Source organism: Spea bombifrons, chromosome 8 (assembly GCF_027358695.1).
Source record: "Spea bombifrons isolate aSpeBom1 chromosome 8, aSpeBom1.2.pri, whole genome shotgun sequence".
NCBI lineage: Eukaryota > Metazoa > Chordata > Amphibia > Anura > Pelobatidae > Spea > Spea bombifrons.
In genome coordinates, this window is record NC_071094.1 from 84,031 (window position 1) to 102,767 (window position 18,737).

Consider the following 18,737-nt stretch of genomic DNA (forward strand, 5'->3'; position numbering starts at 1 on the left):
ATGACCAGCCTTCCCACGCCCCCCCCTCCACATCCATCAACATCCAGCATGTCTACCCCCCCAATACAACATGCCCCAGACTTGGTTCTAATGAATAGCCGCCCCCCCCAGTGCCACCAACCCCTCTGAGAAAAGACCTTTATTGTGAAAGCCAGTAACACACCATAGCTGGATGGAGAGCCGATTCGTGGACTCACAGGGGGTAATAATCCGGCCCGATGACGCACCTTCCACGGTAACAGAGCCGTAGGCTCCAAACCCCCCCCCAACCGCTGAGCAAAAACAAAAAGACGCAGCACATCGTCGAGACACGTTTTTTTCCCCTTAAGTTTCTCTGAATGATCAGAACATCCTCTTAATAAAATACAAAAAAAAGTTACAAAAGTGGTGCTGATAGGAGAGGTGTGGATGGCGTGGATGGCGGCCGCCGCGTCAGTCCTTAATTTAAAACAAAAAACTCCCCTCCGCACAAAAACAAGAAAGAAAAAAAATGAAAGGCAGGGACACGAAGACGAGCCGCCGTGACACGGGGCAGGAAGGAGGTTCGGATTAAAATGCCCAAGCAGCCGTGGCATGCAGCTATACAGTTCTCTGTGGGCCGGAGGTACATTTACATAACGGGGTCACAGGGACGGGATAAAACCAGAGAGGGCAGAAAGAGAAGGAAAAGCAAGCACTGACACAGGGAGACAGTCCACGTGCGCCACGCGAGGCAGGGCACACCGATCACTAGTGGCCATTCGCTGGGCTATCAGCTGTGGTCGGGCGACGGCTCCCTGCGCAGGGACGTCTTCTTCACCGTGTCCAGGTATTCCTGCTGCGATACCGCTAAGACTTTCGCCAAAATTTCATCTTCATCCCAATGGAGCCCTGCAGAGGGGACAAGAACGTGAGGAGACAGCACAGCGGTGGGCACACGGCACGTGCCACAATGCCCCATACTCACCAAAAGCCGTGGGAGACATGTGCTGCATGAATGCTCTGCATTCCAGGGCTGGGTATAAGGACACAAGGGGCGACGTGGCTCTGTCTGCTCCGGCACATGGCTGACTACTGGGGCCTGCAGCAAGAGACACACATGAGATAAAAGCCCTGACCAACACTGGCCCCGGGCAGCCACGGCATACAAACACTCCCTCCCCCCCCACCGCACCGGAGCCACATTCATTTCCAAGGGTTTTAAACTGAAAGATCAAACAGAACTCAGCAGGGATCAAAACCCAAAAGGGGACTCATTCCACAACATACAGAACCTGCCAATCAGGGCAAAGAACACAGGCCACGTACCCCGAGAAAGGGCAACTACCTGGCGCACAGGGCGAGGGGGGCTTGGCCAGCACCAGGGCAGCTCCTGGGGACGGGGGCTTCATACTGTGCTCTCCATGCATGTCCAGGTGCTCTGGGGACCCTGCCGTGCTGCGCTGCCTCGGGGAGCGGCTACTCCATTCCTCCGGCCCACTCGATGCCGCTGCCGTTGCCGAACTGCACGTGGCACTGGCTTTGCGTGGCTGTGGAATGGAAAAAGGCACAAGTTCTGACAGGAAGGGCAATACTAGAGAATGTTTAGACCAACTGCCGGGGGAGGGGGGTTGGGCAGGGTAGGGCAATGGGTAACAGGGGAGGATCAGACAACTTTCCATAGCCACGAAGGATGGAGTCACAGGGCCCTCCACACAGTGACAGAGCTCTAGGGCCCAACGTGGGGCGTTTCAGGCAAGTGAAGGACTAATGTGACCTCACCTGTCTGGCTTGCTTCTCTTGGTCCCGTAGCCACTGTAGGTAGGACTCCCGCGCTACTTGTTCCTCAATGGCCTCATTTGTGGCCTCCCAATCTGTGGCTCTTTTCTTGTCTTCCAACATCTGCTGCTCGATCCAGGATTCCTCGGACGTTCGGATCGCGTTCTTCATCAGGGACTGGTCAGCGTACTGAGGACAAACGGACGTTACAGACAGCGCCGGCACACGTGGGCATCGTTAGAACCAGTAAAACGTCCCCTGCGCGTCCCCCTCCCGATAACAGAAGAGAGCCGAGATCGCAGGTGTGCGTGGCCGGCGTGGCTTGCTCTCCCTGGCCCCTCCTAGTGATCATTTAACTGAACTGAATACAAATGGCAGGCATTCCGCCCGTTATTCACGTAACGCGGTGTCCGTGGCCCACCACACTCCACGTGCAGCGTGCGTGCGCAAGTGCCACCTCACCCCAGGCTTGAAGGATGGAAGTCCTAGGCCTACGCCTATGGTGGCTTTGTTGGGGTTCACGACAGAGTTGTAGTGGATATTCCGGTGGTAGCTCACTCTGATTGGTTCATCTTCATTCTGCTGGATGCCATGGAACGTGTTGATTGGTTCTGAGACAAGAAACGGATATAATATAACCCACTTTTCATGCGTGGGGCTGCCCACGGCAAACCCTTTCAGGACTGAGTCACCTGCCACGCATCTTCTTGTTACCCTACCTGTTCCATACTGATACACCTCCACCGGCCGGTTGTACATCTCCGCCATGGCTTGCATCTCAATGTGGTTGCCGTGGCAGTTATTTTTCCGCTTCCGGTTGATGTACGCCGTGAAATCTTCTGTTACATAATTTGAAAAGTAGTCTGCGTTTTTCATCTGCCACCCAGAGGAGAAGAGAATTCACATGACCGAAAACACACGGATGGGAGGAAGAAGACACGGACACGCCGGGCCCTCACTCACCAGGTAATCCATGCAATGCTTCCGCACCACCTCGTGCATATCCTGGTCCCCGTACACCTGATCAGCTGGAGAGAGAACCACGTTAGCGGATCCGCACCACGAGCACATGGCAGCTTAGGGCCAGTGGGACACAATCTTTAACTAACAAGACACAAGTGTCTCGCTCTCTGCCTTAAGTGTGCCACGCTGCGGCTAATGGAGGACCCCAGAAGTTCCATGCATTTTACCCCCTCCTTCCCACTGACTGAGATACCCCGGGGGTACTGCCAATAATTACCCCCCTCCTACCCACTGACTGAGATACCGGGGGACACTCACCGACGGCTCGGAACAGACAGGCGCCATCCTCCTTCATCTGTTTGATGAGAAATCCCTTCTTCTCCTTCAGCACTTTCTCAAACCAGTCCTCCTGCTGGTGGGAAGCAGGGATCACATTACTAACGCTTTCACGCCATCCCTGTAAAGGGGGTTCAGGGTCAGAACGGCAGGTCTCGGGGGGACGGGTCCAACCCTTACTCTCCTACCCACTGACTGATACGGGGGGGGTATTACTGAGATAACAGTCCTCCTGCTGGTGGGAAGCAGGGATCACATTACTTTCACGCCATTCCCTGTAAAGGGGGTTCAGGGTCAGAACGGCAGGTCTCGGGGGGACGGGTCCAACCCTTACTCTCCTACCCACTGACGGATACGGGGGGGGGGTATTACTGAGATAACAGTCCTCCTGCTGGTGGGAAGCAGGGATCACATTACTTTCACGCCATTCCCTGTAAAGGGGGTTCAGGGTCAGAACGGCAGGTCTCTGGGGATGGATCGAAGGCTCTGAGATGCCTCCTGGGTGTCGGGGGTCCCGAACCATGAGCCAATTCCCAATACTTAAGCCAAACCAGGGAAAGGGTTAACAAACTGCCCCCCCCAGCACATTCTGCATCTAAAGCCATTTTTTGCCTGCGGAGGACGGCATGTCGTATGTAGCTACATCGCTGGGCGCTGTAAGACAGGACCTTGGGATAAACTGCGTTTTGTGTCACCCCATGATTCCTTTCTGATTCCATTTACGGGTTCCTGGGGTAACGAACCGATACCGGGCCCTGGCATAGGGGTTCAGCAGCGGCATTCTGTGTGGCCTCCAATAGCCTTTGCTGTGCAGAAGGAGGATCGGAGATCACCGAGCTAACGGCGGAGATGAGGCAAATGACCTAAACCTCTCCCCGGGGTGTGAGACACGGGCATTTCCGGTTAAGCTGAAGCATTTCAGTAATTGCCCCGTTTGCCCCATCGGTCGTGACACTCGGCTACAACGGCGAGCGAACTGGGGGCTTCACCCACAATATAGGGAAATCAGATGCTGGGGTGATTCAGGGGTTACATAAAAGCACCTCCCACCATATAAAGGGATCATAGGCCCGCCCTCTATATAATATTAGGAGCCAGAGGTCCCACTCTATCCATAAATACAAGGGTCAAAGGTTCCTCCCATCACACATATATATATATATATTTATATATATATATATATACAGGGGTCCCAAGCCCCGCCCTCCCGGGTTCACCTGCTCCGCAGTGTCCGGATCCATGACCTGGATTCGGGCAGCCGTCTCGTACTCGTCCTCGCTGTTGTTCCCGGCTCCGTCGTCCCGGTCCGGACTGGTCCCGGTCCCAGCCACACCCCCTACGGCTCCTGGCCCGCCGCCGGGCCCGACACCCCCCTGCCTCCTCCTCTTGCTGTGTCCGGGCCCTGAGCAGCAGCCCCCGGGACCCGCCCCGCTGCAGCACCCCAGCCCCTCCCCTAGCGAGCCGGACCCCGCTCCTCCTGGTCCCCCGCCGCCTGGGGGAGATGAGGCCTGCTGAGCTCCAGGCCCCGGGGTTCCCGGGTAGGCCCAGCGCGGGGGCGGGGAGGCGCGGGGCCGGGCCCCGGGGCGGGAATGCTGGTGAGAGTCCCCACCGCCCGAGCCGCCCCGGTCCCCATCTTCTGGGTCCGAGGGGGGAGGTGGCTTCTTCTTCGGGAGGATGGTCATCGGTCACCTTCACCGGACACCGAGGATGCGTCACCCGAGCGCCGCTCCGATCGCTTCCTGTCGGTTGAGCGGAGACGTCACCACGCAGCGCGTTCTGAGCAACAGGCGGGGCGTAACTGACGGGCGTGCTGATTGGAAGACGCCGTGTGGGCGTGTTTAGACCCAGACTGAGCGGCGCGAGGCGCGTAAGTTTGCGTTCCAAGCCTCGCAGACTAAGCCGACGTTGCCATGGAGATCGTGGTAGCATTTCTTGCGTCTATCAGCTAAATAACGGCGCTGAGGCCGGTATGCGGCGCCGGAGCAACGAAGGAGGGGCCCAGGGTCTGGCACGTGGACAACGGCACCGATGATTTCCACAGTTTGAGGTTTCAGCGTTAAGTAATCAATTTTATTTTTTAATGTTTTTATTGATGTTAATGACACCGCATCCTGGGGGAAAGCTGTGCTTTCTCCACACCATGGACTTTACTTCCCTAGTGCTCAGGAAACAGCCGCCCCTTTCCTGTGGCACCGGTTATTAGGTAACAGCCGCCCCATTCCTCAGTGACTCGGCTGTTACACCGGTTATTAGGTGACAGCCGCCCCATTCCTCAGTGACCCGGCTGTTACACCGGTTATTAGGTGACAGCCTCCCCGTTCCTTAGAGACCCGCCTATTACACCGGTTATTAGGTGACAGCCGCCCCGTTCCTTAGAGACCCGGCTGTTACAGCGGTTATAAGGTGACAGCTGCCCATATAATACATGGCCTTGCGCTAATATTGGCACTTTTGGTAAATATGAGTAAAGAAGGCTGTGTCTTTATTGCTTAACCCTTTGATCTTTTCTTAAAATAATATACAAAAATATTCTGCTCTCATGGATCTCAAACGATTGCAAATACAACATAGGTTTATAAAAATATATATATATATATATAACTTGTTAAATATATGAATTCATATACATTTTTAGTACACTTGGGTGACTAGGAACAGGAAATTGTTAAGCCGTGACTTCCTGTTTCATGGGGGAATAAATATTAGGTAACACATCGAATAAATTCCCTTATCCGTTCATCGCAATGGGTAAACCCAAGGAATATCGCTGGGATGAGCCGCAAAAAGGTTCTTGAGCTTCACAAAATGACTATAAGAACATAGCAAAAGGTCGCAATAACTGTGTCGCACATACTGTATGTTTCACAGATTTTATTTATTTGTAGGGCTGCAACTAACGATTATTTTAATAATCGATTAGTTGGCCGATTATTTTTTCGATTAATCGATTAATCGGATAAAAAAACAATATGCAAATTTTTCATTTAGTTTAAATAATTTAATGAAATGGATGTTAAAAAACAACTTAAAATTTACATTAACATTCTTATTTCGTTATGATGTAGTAAAAAACAATATTTTGCCCCCTGCACTTTGCACCGTGCCCCCTGCACTTTGCACAGTGCACCCAGTCTCCAACTCTGCCCTGCACCCACATTCTGCCCTGCCCCACACTTACACCCTGCCATGCCCCCAGTCTCCCACTCTGCCCTGCACCCCCACCCCGCCCTGCACCCAGTCTCCCACCCTGCCTTGCCCCCCCACCCACACTCTGCCCTGCACCCCACTCTGCCTTGCCCCCCCACCCCCACTCTGCCCTGCACCCAGTCTCCCACCCTGCCCTGCATCCCCACCCCCACTCTGCCCTGCACCCAGTCTCCCACCCTGCATCCCCACCCCCACTCTGCTCTGCACCCAGTCTCCCACCCTGCCCTGCATCCCCACCCCCACTCTGCCCTGCATCCCCACCCCCACTCTGCTCTGCACCCAGTCTCCCACCCTGCTCTGCACCCAGTCTCCCACCCTGTCCTGCATCCCCTGCCCCCCACCCCCACTGTGCCGTGCACCCCCACTCACCCACACACTCACTCACCCACCCACACACTCACTCACCCACCCACACACTCACTCAACACACTCAACACACACACCCACTCACTCACTCACCCACTCACTCACTCACTCACTCACTCACTCACACTCTGCCGTGCACCCAGTCTCGCACATAGACAATAGACATAAAGAATACTTACCTCCGCTACGGACTCGTTCCATTTCCAACCTTCAAATTGAAAACTTTATTGAAATCTTGATAGTTGAAGCGCGTCACATCCGTGGTCACGTAGCTTGAAGAAGGCGGAGACTGCAGAGCTGTGTAGCAGAAGCGGGGAACGCTGGCGGAGGTAAGTAAAAGGAGCCGAGTGCTCCAACGACGAATCGATCACTCGATTAATCGATAACGGAAATCGTCGACAACGATTTCCGTTATCGATTATTATCGATTTTATCGATTCGTTGTTTCAGCTCTATTTATTTGTTTGCAGTTGTTTGATATCCATGAGAACAGGGTATTTTTGTGTATTTTTTTTTTTAATGAAAAGATCAAACTGTAAAGGGAATTTTTCACAGGCTTCTTATTTTCATATTTACCAAGGATGCAAACATTAGTGCAGGGTAGAGGACTGCACTGGGAGAAAAAAACTTGCGGGCGCGGGCGTTCTTGCTGGGGCTGCGGGCGGGAGCGGGCGGTCAGGCACTGTACCTGCGGGTCCCGGTAATCCCGCGCAGTCCCGCAAGGCTGCCTTCTTGCTGCTCCCTCACAGTGTTTCCTAGCTTGCTCCGCCCAGGAACAAAACGGAGTCACGTGATGTGACGTCACTTCCTGTGACTCCGCCTTGTTCCTGGGCGGAGCAAGAGAAGAGACGCCGTGAGGGAACAACTCGAGGGCAGCCGCGCGGGACTGCGCGGGAAATCAGGTAAGGAGGCGGGCATGATTGGCCACAAATGTGGCGGGAGCGGGCGGGATTGGCCACAAATGTGGCGGGAGCGGAACACCCACATTGCGGGAGCGGGCGGGAGCGGGATAAAAATCCGCGGGAGCGGGTGGGAGCGGGATTAAAAAAGTAGTCCCGCGCAGGGCTCTAGTGCAGGGTATTCGTTATACGTCCAGAGAGTATATAGTATATAATATGAGGAATATGCAGGGATAAAACGGGTTATTAGGACGAGATTAGATATACGGGTCGGAGAGTATATAATATGAGGAATATACAGGATATAACGGGTTATAAGGACGGGATTAGTTATACGTCCGGAGAGTATATAGTATATAATATGAGGAATATGCAGGGATAGAACGGGTTATAAGGACGGGATTAGTTATACGGCCGGAGAGTATATAATATATAATATGAGGAATATACAGGGATATAACAGGTTATAAGGACGGGATTAGTTATACGTCCGGAGAGTATATAGTATATAATATGAGGAATATGCAGGGATAGAACGGGTTATAAGGACAGGATTAGTTATACGGCCGGAGAGTATATAATATGAGGAATATACAGGATATAACGGGTTATAAGGACGGGATTAGTTATACGGCCGGAGAATATATAATATGAGGAATATACAGGGATAGAACGGGTTATAAGGATGGGATTAGTTATACGGCCGGAGAGTATAAAATATATAATATGAGGAATATGCAGGGATAGAACGGGTTATAAGGACGGGATTAGTTATACGGCCGGAGAGTATATAATATATAATATGAGGAATATACAGGGATATAACGGGTTATAAGGACGGGATTAGTTATACGGCCGGAGAGTATATATTATATAATATGAGGAATATACAGGATATAACGGGTTATAAGGACGGGATTAGTTATACGGGGGAGAGTATATAATATATAATATGAGTAATATACAGGATATAACGGGTTATAAGGACGGGATTAGTTATACGGCCGGAGAGTATATAATATATAATATGAGGAATATACAGGGATATAACGGGTTATAAGGACGGGATTAGTTATACGGCCGGAGAGTATATAATATATAATATGAGGAATATACAGGGATATAACGGGTTATAAGGACGGGATTAGTTATACGGGCCGGAGAATATATAATATATAATATGAGGAATATACAGGGATAGAACGGGTTATAAGGACGGGATTAGTTATACGGCCGGAGAGTATATAATATATAATATGAGGAATATGCAGGGATAGAACGGGTTATAAGGACGGGATTAGTTATACGGCCGGAGAATATATAATATGAGGAATATACAGGGATATAACGGGTTATAAGGACGGGATTAGTTATACGGGGGAGAGTATATAATATATAATATGAGGAATATACAGGGATATAACGGGTTATAAGGACAGGATTAGTTATACGGGCCGGAGAATATATAATATGAGGAATATACAGGGATATAACGGGTTATAAGGACGGGGTTAGTTATACGGCCGGAGAGTATATAATATATAATATGAGGAATATACAGGGATATAACGGGTTATAAGGACGGGGTTAGTTATACGGCCGGAGAGTATATAATATATAATATGAGGAATATACAGGGATATAACGGGTTATAAGGACAGGATTAGTTATACGGGGGGAGAGTATATAATATATAATATGAGGAATATACAGGGATATAACGGGTTATAAGGACAGGATTAGTTATACGGGGGGAGAGTATATAATATATAATATGAGGAATATACAGGGATATAACGGGTTATAAGGACGGGATTAGTTATACGGGGGGAGAGTATATAATATATAATATGAGGAATATACAGGGATATAACGGGTTATAAGGACGGGATTAGTTATACGGGCGGAGGGTATATGATATATTATATGAGGAATATACAGGATATAACGGTTTATAAGGACGGCATTAGTTATACGGCCGGAGAGTATATAATATATAATATGAGGAATATACAGGATATAACGGGTTATAATAACGGGATTAGTTATACAGCCGGAGAGTATATAATATATAATATGAGGAATATACAGGATATAACGGGTTATAAGGACGGGATTAGTTATACGGCCGGAGAGTATATAATATATAATATGAGGAATATACAGGATATAACGGGTTATAAGGACGGGATTAGTTATACGGCCGGAGAGTATATAATATGAGGAATATACAGGATATAACGGGTTATAAGGACGGGAGTTATACGGCCGGAGAGTATATAATATATAATATGAGGAATATACAGGGATATAACGGGTTATAAGGACGGGATTAGTTATACGGCCGGAGAGTATATAATATATAATATGAGGAATATACAGGATATAACGGGTTATAAGGACGAGATTAGTTATACGGGGGGAGAGTATATAATATATAATATGAGGAATATACAGGATATAACGGGTTATAAGGACGGGATTAGTTATACGGGGGAGAGTATATAATATATAATATGAGGAATATACAGGGATATAACGGGTTATAAGGACGGGATTAGTGATACGGCCGGAGAATATATAATATGAGGAATATACTTCATTTCAGAGTCAGGATGGACTTTTTGAGGCACAGTTAGAAATCGCTGAAATGGATGAGCAGCGGGGAGGGCCGGTGGAACTTGTGTCTCTTTAATGTTACTTTTCCTGAATTTGTTGCCTGACACCAGCGTGAATTATTGGCGTCCTGTGACTCTGTCCCATACGTTTTCTCTCTTTGGGGGCTCTGCATATTGAGTTGCTCTATTGTCCCAGGTGGGGGTATTTGCTTTAATGAATGCACTGATACCTTTTTTTATTAGTTTTGTTTTTTATTATTACTTTTTTCATTTGCACCAAATTGTACCATCAAATCTCAAAAAAAGCTTTTAAAGGAACACTTAAGATGCAGGCAGGCTCTCCTTGGAAGATGGCAAGACATGCATAAAAGACAACTCGGAGGGGCAGTTTCTGGGGGACACGGGCGCTGTCTCATCATCCATTTGGGATTAACGTAGGGACAGGAAGCATGCGCGAATCCAAAAGCTTGTAGACATACCAGGTGTGACTGTGTGCTGACCCATGACCTGCAGTGGCTTCTACTTTTGGCTCCTGCATAGAGGTTCCACCAGAACATAGTAAGAAGACCCTCAGTGAGAGGGAAGACCCCAATACTGTTCTTATTAAACAAGATGAGAAGATTTCTCCGTTCCGCTCACTAAGTGCCACTTTATTCTGTGTCTCGTGTTAACAAGCTCACACCCCTAATTGTTAATGGTCCCGTCTGATCCTGGGGGTTGCCGAGCCTTACTATCTCGGTGCCAACAAGGGAGGAAGCAGGCAAGCGATTTCCTGCAGTGCTTGTGGCAGACAGAGAGCGATCCTTCATAAGTGAAGTGGACAATGAGCAAGACGTGCGCATCAAGGCTCTGCAGGCTGGGGAGGCTGCAAGACTCTACAGATTTGGGGTCAATACAAGTTAATATTTTCCAAATATTAACATTAAAACTCCTTGAGACTGAACCTCACCCCGGCCCCTGTACCCCAGATGGTCTCAGACAAGTACCTAGAACGGCACCCAAACAGTACAGTGTGCTATGTGTCATGCCCTCCCGCTATGGCTTTTTTTTGTGGTTAACATTGTGCCCACGTGCAAATGTGAAACACTGGACCCCCACCCACCCCAATAATATTACCTGCCCCAAGTCTACATGAGTAACTTAGCGCATGCATACATGGGCCTTGCAGTACCCAGTGAGTGCTGCAGAGGGCAGCGTTCATCTCATTCCCATACAGCCCCCTGTAATGCAATGATGCCCTGCGCCCAAGCAGCAGGCAGCACAGAGCAGATGCTTCCGGCCACACAATGATTGCACGACAATCGCGTAATAATATGACATCTGGTGGACGCCCTTACAGCGCGTGGTCCCGGTGAATTAACGTGGTTGACGGTGTGTGCTTCCCACTGGCCTGGCGTGATAACCCATCGTGGGTCTGAAAGGCTAATGAATTCATTTAACACACGAGGCACGTCCAGCTGAATGGCAGAGTCATAGTCACTGGTGGGCATCCCTGGGATACATGCCCAGTGGCCATACGGTGCCAACAGGTTTCCCGAGTGCAATGGCCGCTTTCTTGTTGGTTGGAAAGTTGGCCCAGACCGGCTCCGCAGACCGAGGTTTGTGTTTCCCTGAGTTGCTTTCCCGTTTCTGACACCTCTCGGTCTTCGTTAGCCGGGACTGGTGGGATAATGGCTGAACCCAGCCCTGTGTACATATGACATGCTTATACCATGTGTTGACTGTATACAGCACTCCACGTACTCCCTACGCTGTACTCGTTGCGTGTCTATGGTATACGTAGCCATTAGTATACCAATACATACAGTGCTTTGCATATAGCCATGAATATATTCAGTGCTGCACATATAGTTAATAGAACATACAGCGCTGGTTATGCTTCAGTCCGTGTACCTCTCTCTCGTATACCTTCCGTGTTACATATATTACATGTGCATAGATTTCTCCTTTTTGTGCATTTGTATAAATATTTTTCAGGGTGTACATGCATGTTGTTTGCATTCTGTGTTAATGTTGTGTGTGCTTGCCGTGTGCACGTTGGATGGCAGAGGTGTTTCATGTCAATGCTGCATGGGCGCTGTGCACAGAACATGCGTGAAATGTGTGTTGTGCGTGTACCCCGTGTGCCGCACATGTGTGCGCAGAGTGAGAGCGTTTTGTGCATACGGTGTTTGCCCTTTTCGGTATGTGACGCAGTGACGGCACATCGCGTCTTGTTTGGACGGGGAAGCTGATTGTCTGTTGGACACAGTGTTGTAGGTTAGACTCGTTGCGTGTGCGCTTGTGTCACAGGCTGGAGATCCTCACGGTGTCGTGGTAATAGCGGGCGGTGATGTTGGAGTTCCGCAGGACGCCGGGGGAGGGGGGCTGGCTTTCACCGGGACTGTTGGCAGGGGGCGTCGGGATGCTGATTATGGCAGCCGTCAGGTCTGCGCTCTCACAGTTCAGCTTCATGTTCTCAGGGCTTTTGGCGTTGAGGCTGGATCGACTAGACAGGACGCAAAGAGGGTTATGTGCGAGGGAGCCGCAGGTACATGGCTGCGACAGAGCAAACGGCTGGAGCGCTGCGAGACAGAGCAAACGGCCCGAGCAGGGAGCGCTGCGAGACAGAGCAAACGGCGTGAGCGGGAGCGCTGCGAGACAGACAGAACGGCTGGCGGGGAGCGCTGCGAAACAGAGCAAACGGCGTGAGCGGGAGCGCTGCGAGACAGAACGGCTGGCGGGGAGTGCTGCGAGACAGAGCAAACCGCCCGAGCGGGGAGCGCTGCGAGACAGAGCAAACGGCGTGAGCGGGAGCGCTGCGAGACAGATCGGGCGGCGTGAGCGGGGAGCGCTGCGAGACAGAACGGCTGGCGGGGAGCGCTGCGAGACAGAGCAAACAGCCCGAGCGGGGAGCGCTGCGAGACAGAGCGGGGAGCGATAGATTCATCTTACCTTTGGGTGAGACCTTTGTGCGCATGCAGGGTGTCGAGCTCCTGCATGCTGCCACGGCTGACGGACACAGTGGAGTTAGCCAGGCGGATGGCGCGGCGTTTGGCGCGTCGGGGGCAGCAAGAGGTACTTAGCCCCTGCTGGGAGGACACGGAGGTGCTGCGGCTGGTACGGTACCCAATCGATTCGGTCATGAGAGCTTCGCTGTAAGTATGCTCATCCGTGAACTCGTGGCACTGCAAGAGAGCAGGGCAGATGGGTCGTGATAGAGAAGGGGTAGATAGCGAATGTACGGATGGTTGCCTGTGCGGTGTTGATAAGCGAGTATACTGTCAGTACAAAGTATATGGTGTCAGGCGGTCAGGATTCATGCAGGTCACCCTGGAGTATATAGAAGAAAGCTTTATTCATTAATGATGACTAGTCGTGGACAAGAGGCGTGTGAGCCGCACCACAATAGCCTTTCGACCAAGGCCGTGCCTGCCACTCACCGTCGTCTTCTCCAGACAGTGCAGGAGGTGGTGGTGCTGCAGCTCGAACGCAGAGCGGTTCTTCACACACAGCGCATGCATCTCGCTCCCCTCCTGTAAAGTACAAGACGTCATGGAGCAGCCCTCCCCGCGGGTCCAGCTTCAGCGTTATTGCTCCCGGCACCCCCCATTACCTACACCCTCCGCTACCGGCTCTCGCCCCCTTCTGATTCACCAAACCCACCAGGCCAGCCCTGTACTTCTCACCTCCAAGCCTCCGCTCTCCTTGTAGCGGAGGAACGCGTTGGTCGTGGTACTTTTGGCGAGTCTTATCCTGGCCAAGCGTATTTTCTGTGTGACGTAGAATAAAAATACGTCACAGACGCACTCGAGTGCACGAGGGACACTTCTCATGCGGCGTTGTGACAAGGTGAAACACGGACAGGGTCCGTGCAGGGAGGGACATGGCGGGGGTGGGATTCGAGGCAGGTGCTCCCGAGCCACGTACCTGCTGCGCACGGCGTTTGTCCGCTCTCTGGTTTTGGTGGTAAATGCGACTAAAGTTTGACACAATGACGGGCACAGGGAGAGCGATGACCAGCACGCCGCTCAGCGAGCAAATCGAGCCAAATATCTTCCCAGCGATAGTGTCGGGAACCATATCCCCGTACCTAGAAGCACAGAACACGGAACAGGCCACGGCTCCGGCAACATCCTAACCATGAGACCTTGTGCCAAACTCTCCAATATAAGGCGCCATCAGGAGGCTTTGCTAATGAACCTGCCACCAGCTGTCACCAAACCCAGAGCGTTCAGATAAAGGAGGAAAAAGCCCTGGGGCCGGAGAGTGGACAACCCAGAAATAACCACACGGCTCGTTTAACCCTTAACTATTTGCTCTTCCTGATTTGCGGGTGGTGAGGTATTAACATTTTGTACATTTGAGATCTGTGGCCAAAGAGAGGACAGCATCTTTAGTGTAGGATTGCATAAGCTGTTGAGACCTCGGAGGTCTTTTTTTCAGGGGGAATTATGGTGGCGGATGGTACTGAAGGGGATATTTAGACATTTAATTTAAGAATATACACAAACAGGAGACCGACAAGCAATGTGCACCTACCCCAGGGTGGTCATGGTCACTATGGTGTACCAGAAGGCAGCCGGGATGCTGGTGAACTTAGTCTTGTGTGTCCCCTTCTCTGCATAGAACATGACGGTGGCAAAGATGATGATGGCCATGGTGAGGGAGAAGAGCAGGAAGCCGAGCTCCGAGGCGCAGCTTTTCAGTGTATATCCGAGGATCCGCAGGCCCTGCGAGTGCCGGGAAAACTTGAAGATGCGGAAGACACGGAAAACCCGCAGCGTGACGAAGGCACCGCTCACGTTTTCGTTCTTTGGCATAACCAGGCTGATGTAAAAAGGCATTATGGCCACCACATCAATAATGCTCATGACGCTGCGCATGAACTTGCAGCGACTCGGGGCAGCAAATAGACGCATGAGGTACTCGAAGGTGAAGATGAGTACACAGGCTGTGTCCATACAGTTAAAGGCTGACGTGTATTTCTCCCCGCATGGCAATTCCTTAAGGCGTCCAGCTTCGGGGCGGCACGGCACAGTTTCCACCACGTTGGCGATGACTGACACTGCGATGAAGAAGCCAGTGACGTAGTAAAAGACGAGGGCCATTGTGCTGGTGTGAGGGTTTTCAAAGGCTCTCCACAGTCGTTGGCGGAAGGTACTGCCAGGGGGTAGGGGGGTATCTAAAGTGGTCTCAGCTTCCGTGTCCTCGGCCAGCCGTTCCAGGTTCTCCTTCTTGCGATCTCGGTACTCCTCGAGACAGCAGTCCCCGATGATCTCTGGAATGATGCCGTAGAAGGACAGCTCCTCGTCAAATGCCTGGATGCACTCGTGGCGGGGGTAGTGGAGTTTGCCTGTGCGGTAGAAGTTGAGGATGTGCCGAAACATCTCTGGATCTCGGTCAAAAAAGTACTCTTGAGTTTCCTGGTTAAAAAAGAAGTCTTTCTCGGTGCTGCCGAGCAGCGTGTCTGGGTACCGGTCAAGAGTGTTCTTCCAGGTCTGGAACTTCCTTCCACTAACGTTCACCACCAGGATCTCGTCGTTTCTCTTCCTCTTGTCATTGGGAGGATTGGGCATTGGCTTCTTTGCCAGAGGTAGCCATCCCACCGCTGCTGCCCGGGCAAACGGGAGCCAGGTTGCCACTCCTGCCGCCATGATTGTACAGCTGAGCTCTCGGTAGCTGCAATTTCAGAATCTAATTGTGAAAAAGGGCCGAGCATTAAGGGGTTAATGCTCCAGATTAATTGAGAGCGACCTGCAGGGCTTGTAGCTGATATGAGGCTGTATCAGGAATGGTGGGAGGTCCACGTTTAAGGAGTAATTACCCCATAAGACTGCAGAGCAGCACCAGCCACAGATGTCTCCGGCCTAAAGAGTCCCACCGCAGTGTCCTGCAAGGAACTTTCCGTGGCTCTCAGCCATTTTCCTGCAACATTGAATTTTGTGACGCCAGATCTGCTGACACGGTCAGGGGTTCAGTTCCTGTGGCATGATACAGGCGGTTCCTTGGCGTGTATCACAGCGGCATGTGCGGCTCTTCTGCACGTCCCACGAGTCTCTGCCTCCTCCGGGTCTAATGCTGAGGGGGCGACTTCAGTGCAGCTTTACCGAGAACAACATCCTGTGACATCATAAAAACACCATTACTAATCCATTCCTAACCCTCCTAATACACAGACACCAGGACACGCGCCTCTCACCCCTCCTAATACACAGACACCGGGACACGCACCTCTCACCCCCTCCTAATACACAGACACCGGGACACGCACCTCTCGCCCCCTCCTAATACACAGACACCGGGACACGGACCTCTCACCCCCTCCTAATACACAGACACCGGGACACGGACCTCTCACCCCCTCCTAATACACAGACACCGGGACACGGACCTCTCACCCCCTCCTAATACACAGACACCGGGACACGGACCTCTCACCCCCTCCTAATACACAGACACCGGGACCCGCGCCTCTCACCCCTCCTAATACACAGACACCGGGACACGGACCTCTCACCCCTCCTAATACACAGACACTGGGACACGCGCCCCCTCCTAATACACAGACACTGGGAGTGGGGGAGAGAGCTGGAGGATTGGGGGAGACTGATTTAGGCTTTAGGAGAAGGTCAAAAGTTGCTGCATTCTTATTGGCTCGTTAGGGAGCCAAAAAAGATCCAGGGAGTTTCTGGATGGAGAGGACCCCCACGCATCGCCGCACCCAGCCCCCCCACAGATTGTGTAACACGACCCCCCCCCCGTTAACCACTGGTGTAATTTAGTAATAGGCTTCCCCATGACTCGGTCCCCAGAGAGCCCCCTTCATCTCCCACTAAACATGTAGCATGTCGCTATCACGCATGGAGGCAGCAGCGGCGGCACAGAGAGCTTCTTACAAATCCCACTGGCTGCGGGGTCCGGTGTGCGGGGTCCGCTATCGCTATTTGAATGTGATGCACCGGCGGTGGCCACACACAGCACCCGACAACGCAGCAGATTTAACCCCGTGAGTACCAGTAAATATTGCAGTTAGTGCATCACATTGCAGCACACACACGCGCTGTGTTACACACTGCTCCGCATACGACACACGCATACACACTCCTTACCTGTTGTCAATTTCTCATTGCAGGTCCTGATGCCCCCCACGGGTCCAGCTCAGGGCAGGGATGCTTCTCTCCCTCATCCAAGAATCAGGAATAGATGATTCCCCTCCACCCAGCCTCCCCCTCCCTACAGCTGCAGCCTCCCCCCTGCAGCCTCGCTCCCCCCCCCACCGCAACCTCACTCCCCCCTTGTCATGCTGTTAATGCAGGAGGAGAGAGCTGGCAGGGGCTGCAGAAAGAGGGTATGGGGGCATCGCAGGCTGCGAGTGGGGTAAAGGAGTATTATCCTCTCCACCGCAAAGCCGGATCCTGCGAGTTGGGTAGAAGTGCCCTCCCCTCTGCAGTGAGAGGCAACAGCCGTACCTACCCCTCTTCAGGGGGCAGGAGCACCCATGTGTCTGCCGCTGGGGCATAGAGGGAGCCCCAGAGGTATGTAAATATATATCCCCCCTTAGGGGGGCAGAATTGGCTTTCTCTCTGCTGTATGGGGTGGATTGCAGATAGAGGGGATGGGGGTGAGACAAGTTCATATTTTTGGTGGAACGTGGAACTTCCCGTGTGGGGGGGGTGTATCGGAACCGGACGTGATCCGACTAGAACGGGTTCCAATTACCTGAAGCTTGAAGGGGCAGTTCAGACATCACTGGGGTAGATAGAGGGGCAGATGGGTTTCTGCCGTCCTGTCGGGAAATAGACGTGTTTATAGTGCAGCAAGATGGGGCATCAGGGGCAAGAGGGAGGGGCAAGAAGGATTTCCCCAGATGCCATTTATTTCTCACCCCACATCTTCTCTCCTCTTATTGGGCTGGGTTTGGGACAAGCGCCTCTTATGCCCCTGAAGACCGTGTGCCGGATGCGGACCAGGACCACACAACTCCCGTCCTCGCCGGCCCCAGACAGGGTTTCAGGGTTCTTTTTAGGTTCATCGGAATAAAAGGAAGAAGGGCCCGCCGTGGTTCTCTGCACATGGTGCGGAATATGGGGGGGCAGCATTTAGGAACTATGAGTCGGTTCAGAATAGGATGGGAGCAAATCTAAATCTAATATTAAGGGGCAAAAGGCATTATTAGATGCCCCAAAACACACAGGGGGGCTTTGCGGCAAGAGTAACAAAAAGGGCTAAAACCTTTTTATATAAGTGAAAGGAGACGATGGGACCCAGTACTGGAGTAAGACTTACTGGTCTGGAACGGGCTGTAAGCTTCCTTTTTGTTAAGTGATTCCAGTCCTCTGGAACGGCTCATGTCTGTAGCGACTGGTTGAATAAGGCTTTTTGGGGTCCTTTTGGGCCCCAGGATCTGTTGTGGTCTGGATCGTTATCCACCTATTATTCCTTCTCGTGTCTCTTGCTGTCATCGTGTCCTTTATAGATAAAGTTTTTATCCCTCTGTTGTTACTCTGGCAGTCACTGCCCTCCCCACTTGTTTGTGCTCTGGGGCATCTAGTAATGTATTTTTCCCCATATGCCTTTATAAGTCTGCTTGTAGTTCCTAAATGGTGCTTTCTCCCCAGTACATGCGCCG

At 51.5% G+C, this 18,737-nt stretch overlaps 2 protein-coding genes across 4 annotated transcripts; both read right to left on the bottom strand.

Annotated features, from left to right (window-relative positions):
• Positions 1–124: 124 nt before the first annotated feature.
• On the bottom strand, positions 125–4,805 carry OTUD5 (OTU deubiquitinase 5). 3 transcript variants are annotated; one of them, XM_053473361.1, is made up of 9 exons: positions 4,254–4,805; positions 3,019–3,112; positions 2,701–2,765; positions 2,457–2,613; positions 2,200–2,348; positions 1,741–1,926; positions 1,307–1,508; positions 947–1,060; positions 125–870 (listed from the first exon to the last, which is right to left on the bottom strand). In XM_053473361.1, the coding sequence occupies exons 1-9, from the start codon at positions 4,716–4,718 to the stop codon at positions 752–754; spliced, it is 1,551 nt and encodes a 516-aa protein (XP_053329336.1). In that variant the 5' UTR covers positions 4,719–4,805; the 3' UTR covers positions 125–751. The 3 variants fall into 3 exon arrangements, with proteins under 3 accessions (XP_053329336.1, XP_053329337.1, XP_053329335.1); XM_053473362.1 differs by having other exon boundaries at positions 3,019–3,109; positions 4,254–4,801; XM_053473360.1 differs by having other exon boundaries at positions 3,019–3,157; positions 4,254–4,801.
• Positions 4,806–11,936: 7,131 nt separating this feature from the next.
• On the bottom strand, positions 11,937–15,809 carry KCND1 (potassium voltage-gated channel subfamily D member 1). Its single transcript, XM_053473129.1, has 6 exons — positions 14,648–15,809; positions 14,036–14,198; positions 13,795–13,878; positions 13,549–13,641; positions 13,061–13,293; positions 11,937–12,614 (listed from the first exon to the last, which is right to left on the bottom strand). Exons 1-6 carry the CDS (start codon positions 15,760–15,762, stop codon positions 12,413–12,415), a joined length of 1,890 nt encoding a protein of 629 aa, XP_053329104.1. The 5' UTR covers positions 15,763–15,809; the 3' UTR covers positions 11,937–12,412.
• Between the last annotated feature and the right edge of the window lie 2,928 nt (positions 15,810–18,737).

Bases quoted from the DNA above. Each gene is read 5' to 3' on its own strand.
- OTUD5 (XM_053473360.1), bottom strand. From the start codon at position 4,718: ATGACCATCCTCCCGAAGAAGAAGCCACCTCCCCCCTCGGACCCAGAA. The intron at 2,349-2,456 runs GTAGGGTAACAA...TTCTTGTCTCAG, and splicing joins GGTGTATCAGTATGGAACAG to AACCAATCAACACGTTCCAT. The intron at 871-946 runs GTGAGTATGGGG...TCCCCTCTGCAG, and splicing joins CATGTCTCCCACGGCTTTTG to GGCTCCATTGGGATGAAGAT.
- KCND1 (XM_053473129.1), bottom strand. From the start codon at position 15,762: ATGGCGGCAGGAGTGGCAACCTGGCTCCCGTTTGCCCGGGCAGCAGCG. The intron at 14,199-14,647 runs GTAGGTGCACAT...CTGTGCTTCTAG, and splicing joins GTGACCATGACCACCCTGGG to GTACGGGGATATGGTTCCCG. The intron at 13,642-13,794 runs GTGAGAAGTACA...TGTACTTTACAG, and splicing joins AGGAGAGCGGAGGCTTGGAG to GAGGGGAGCGAGATGCATGC.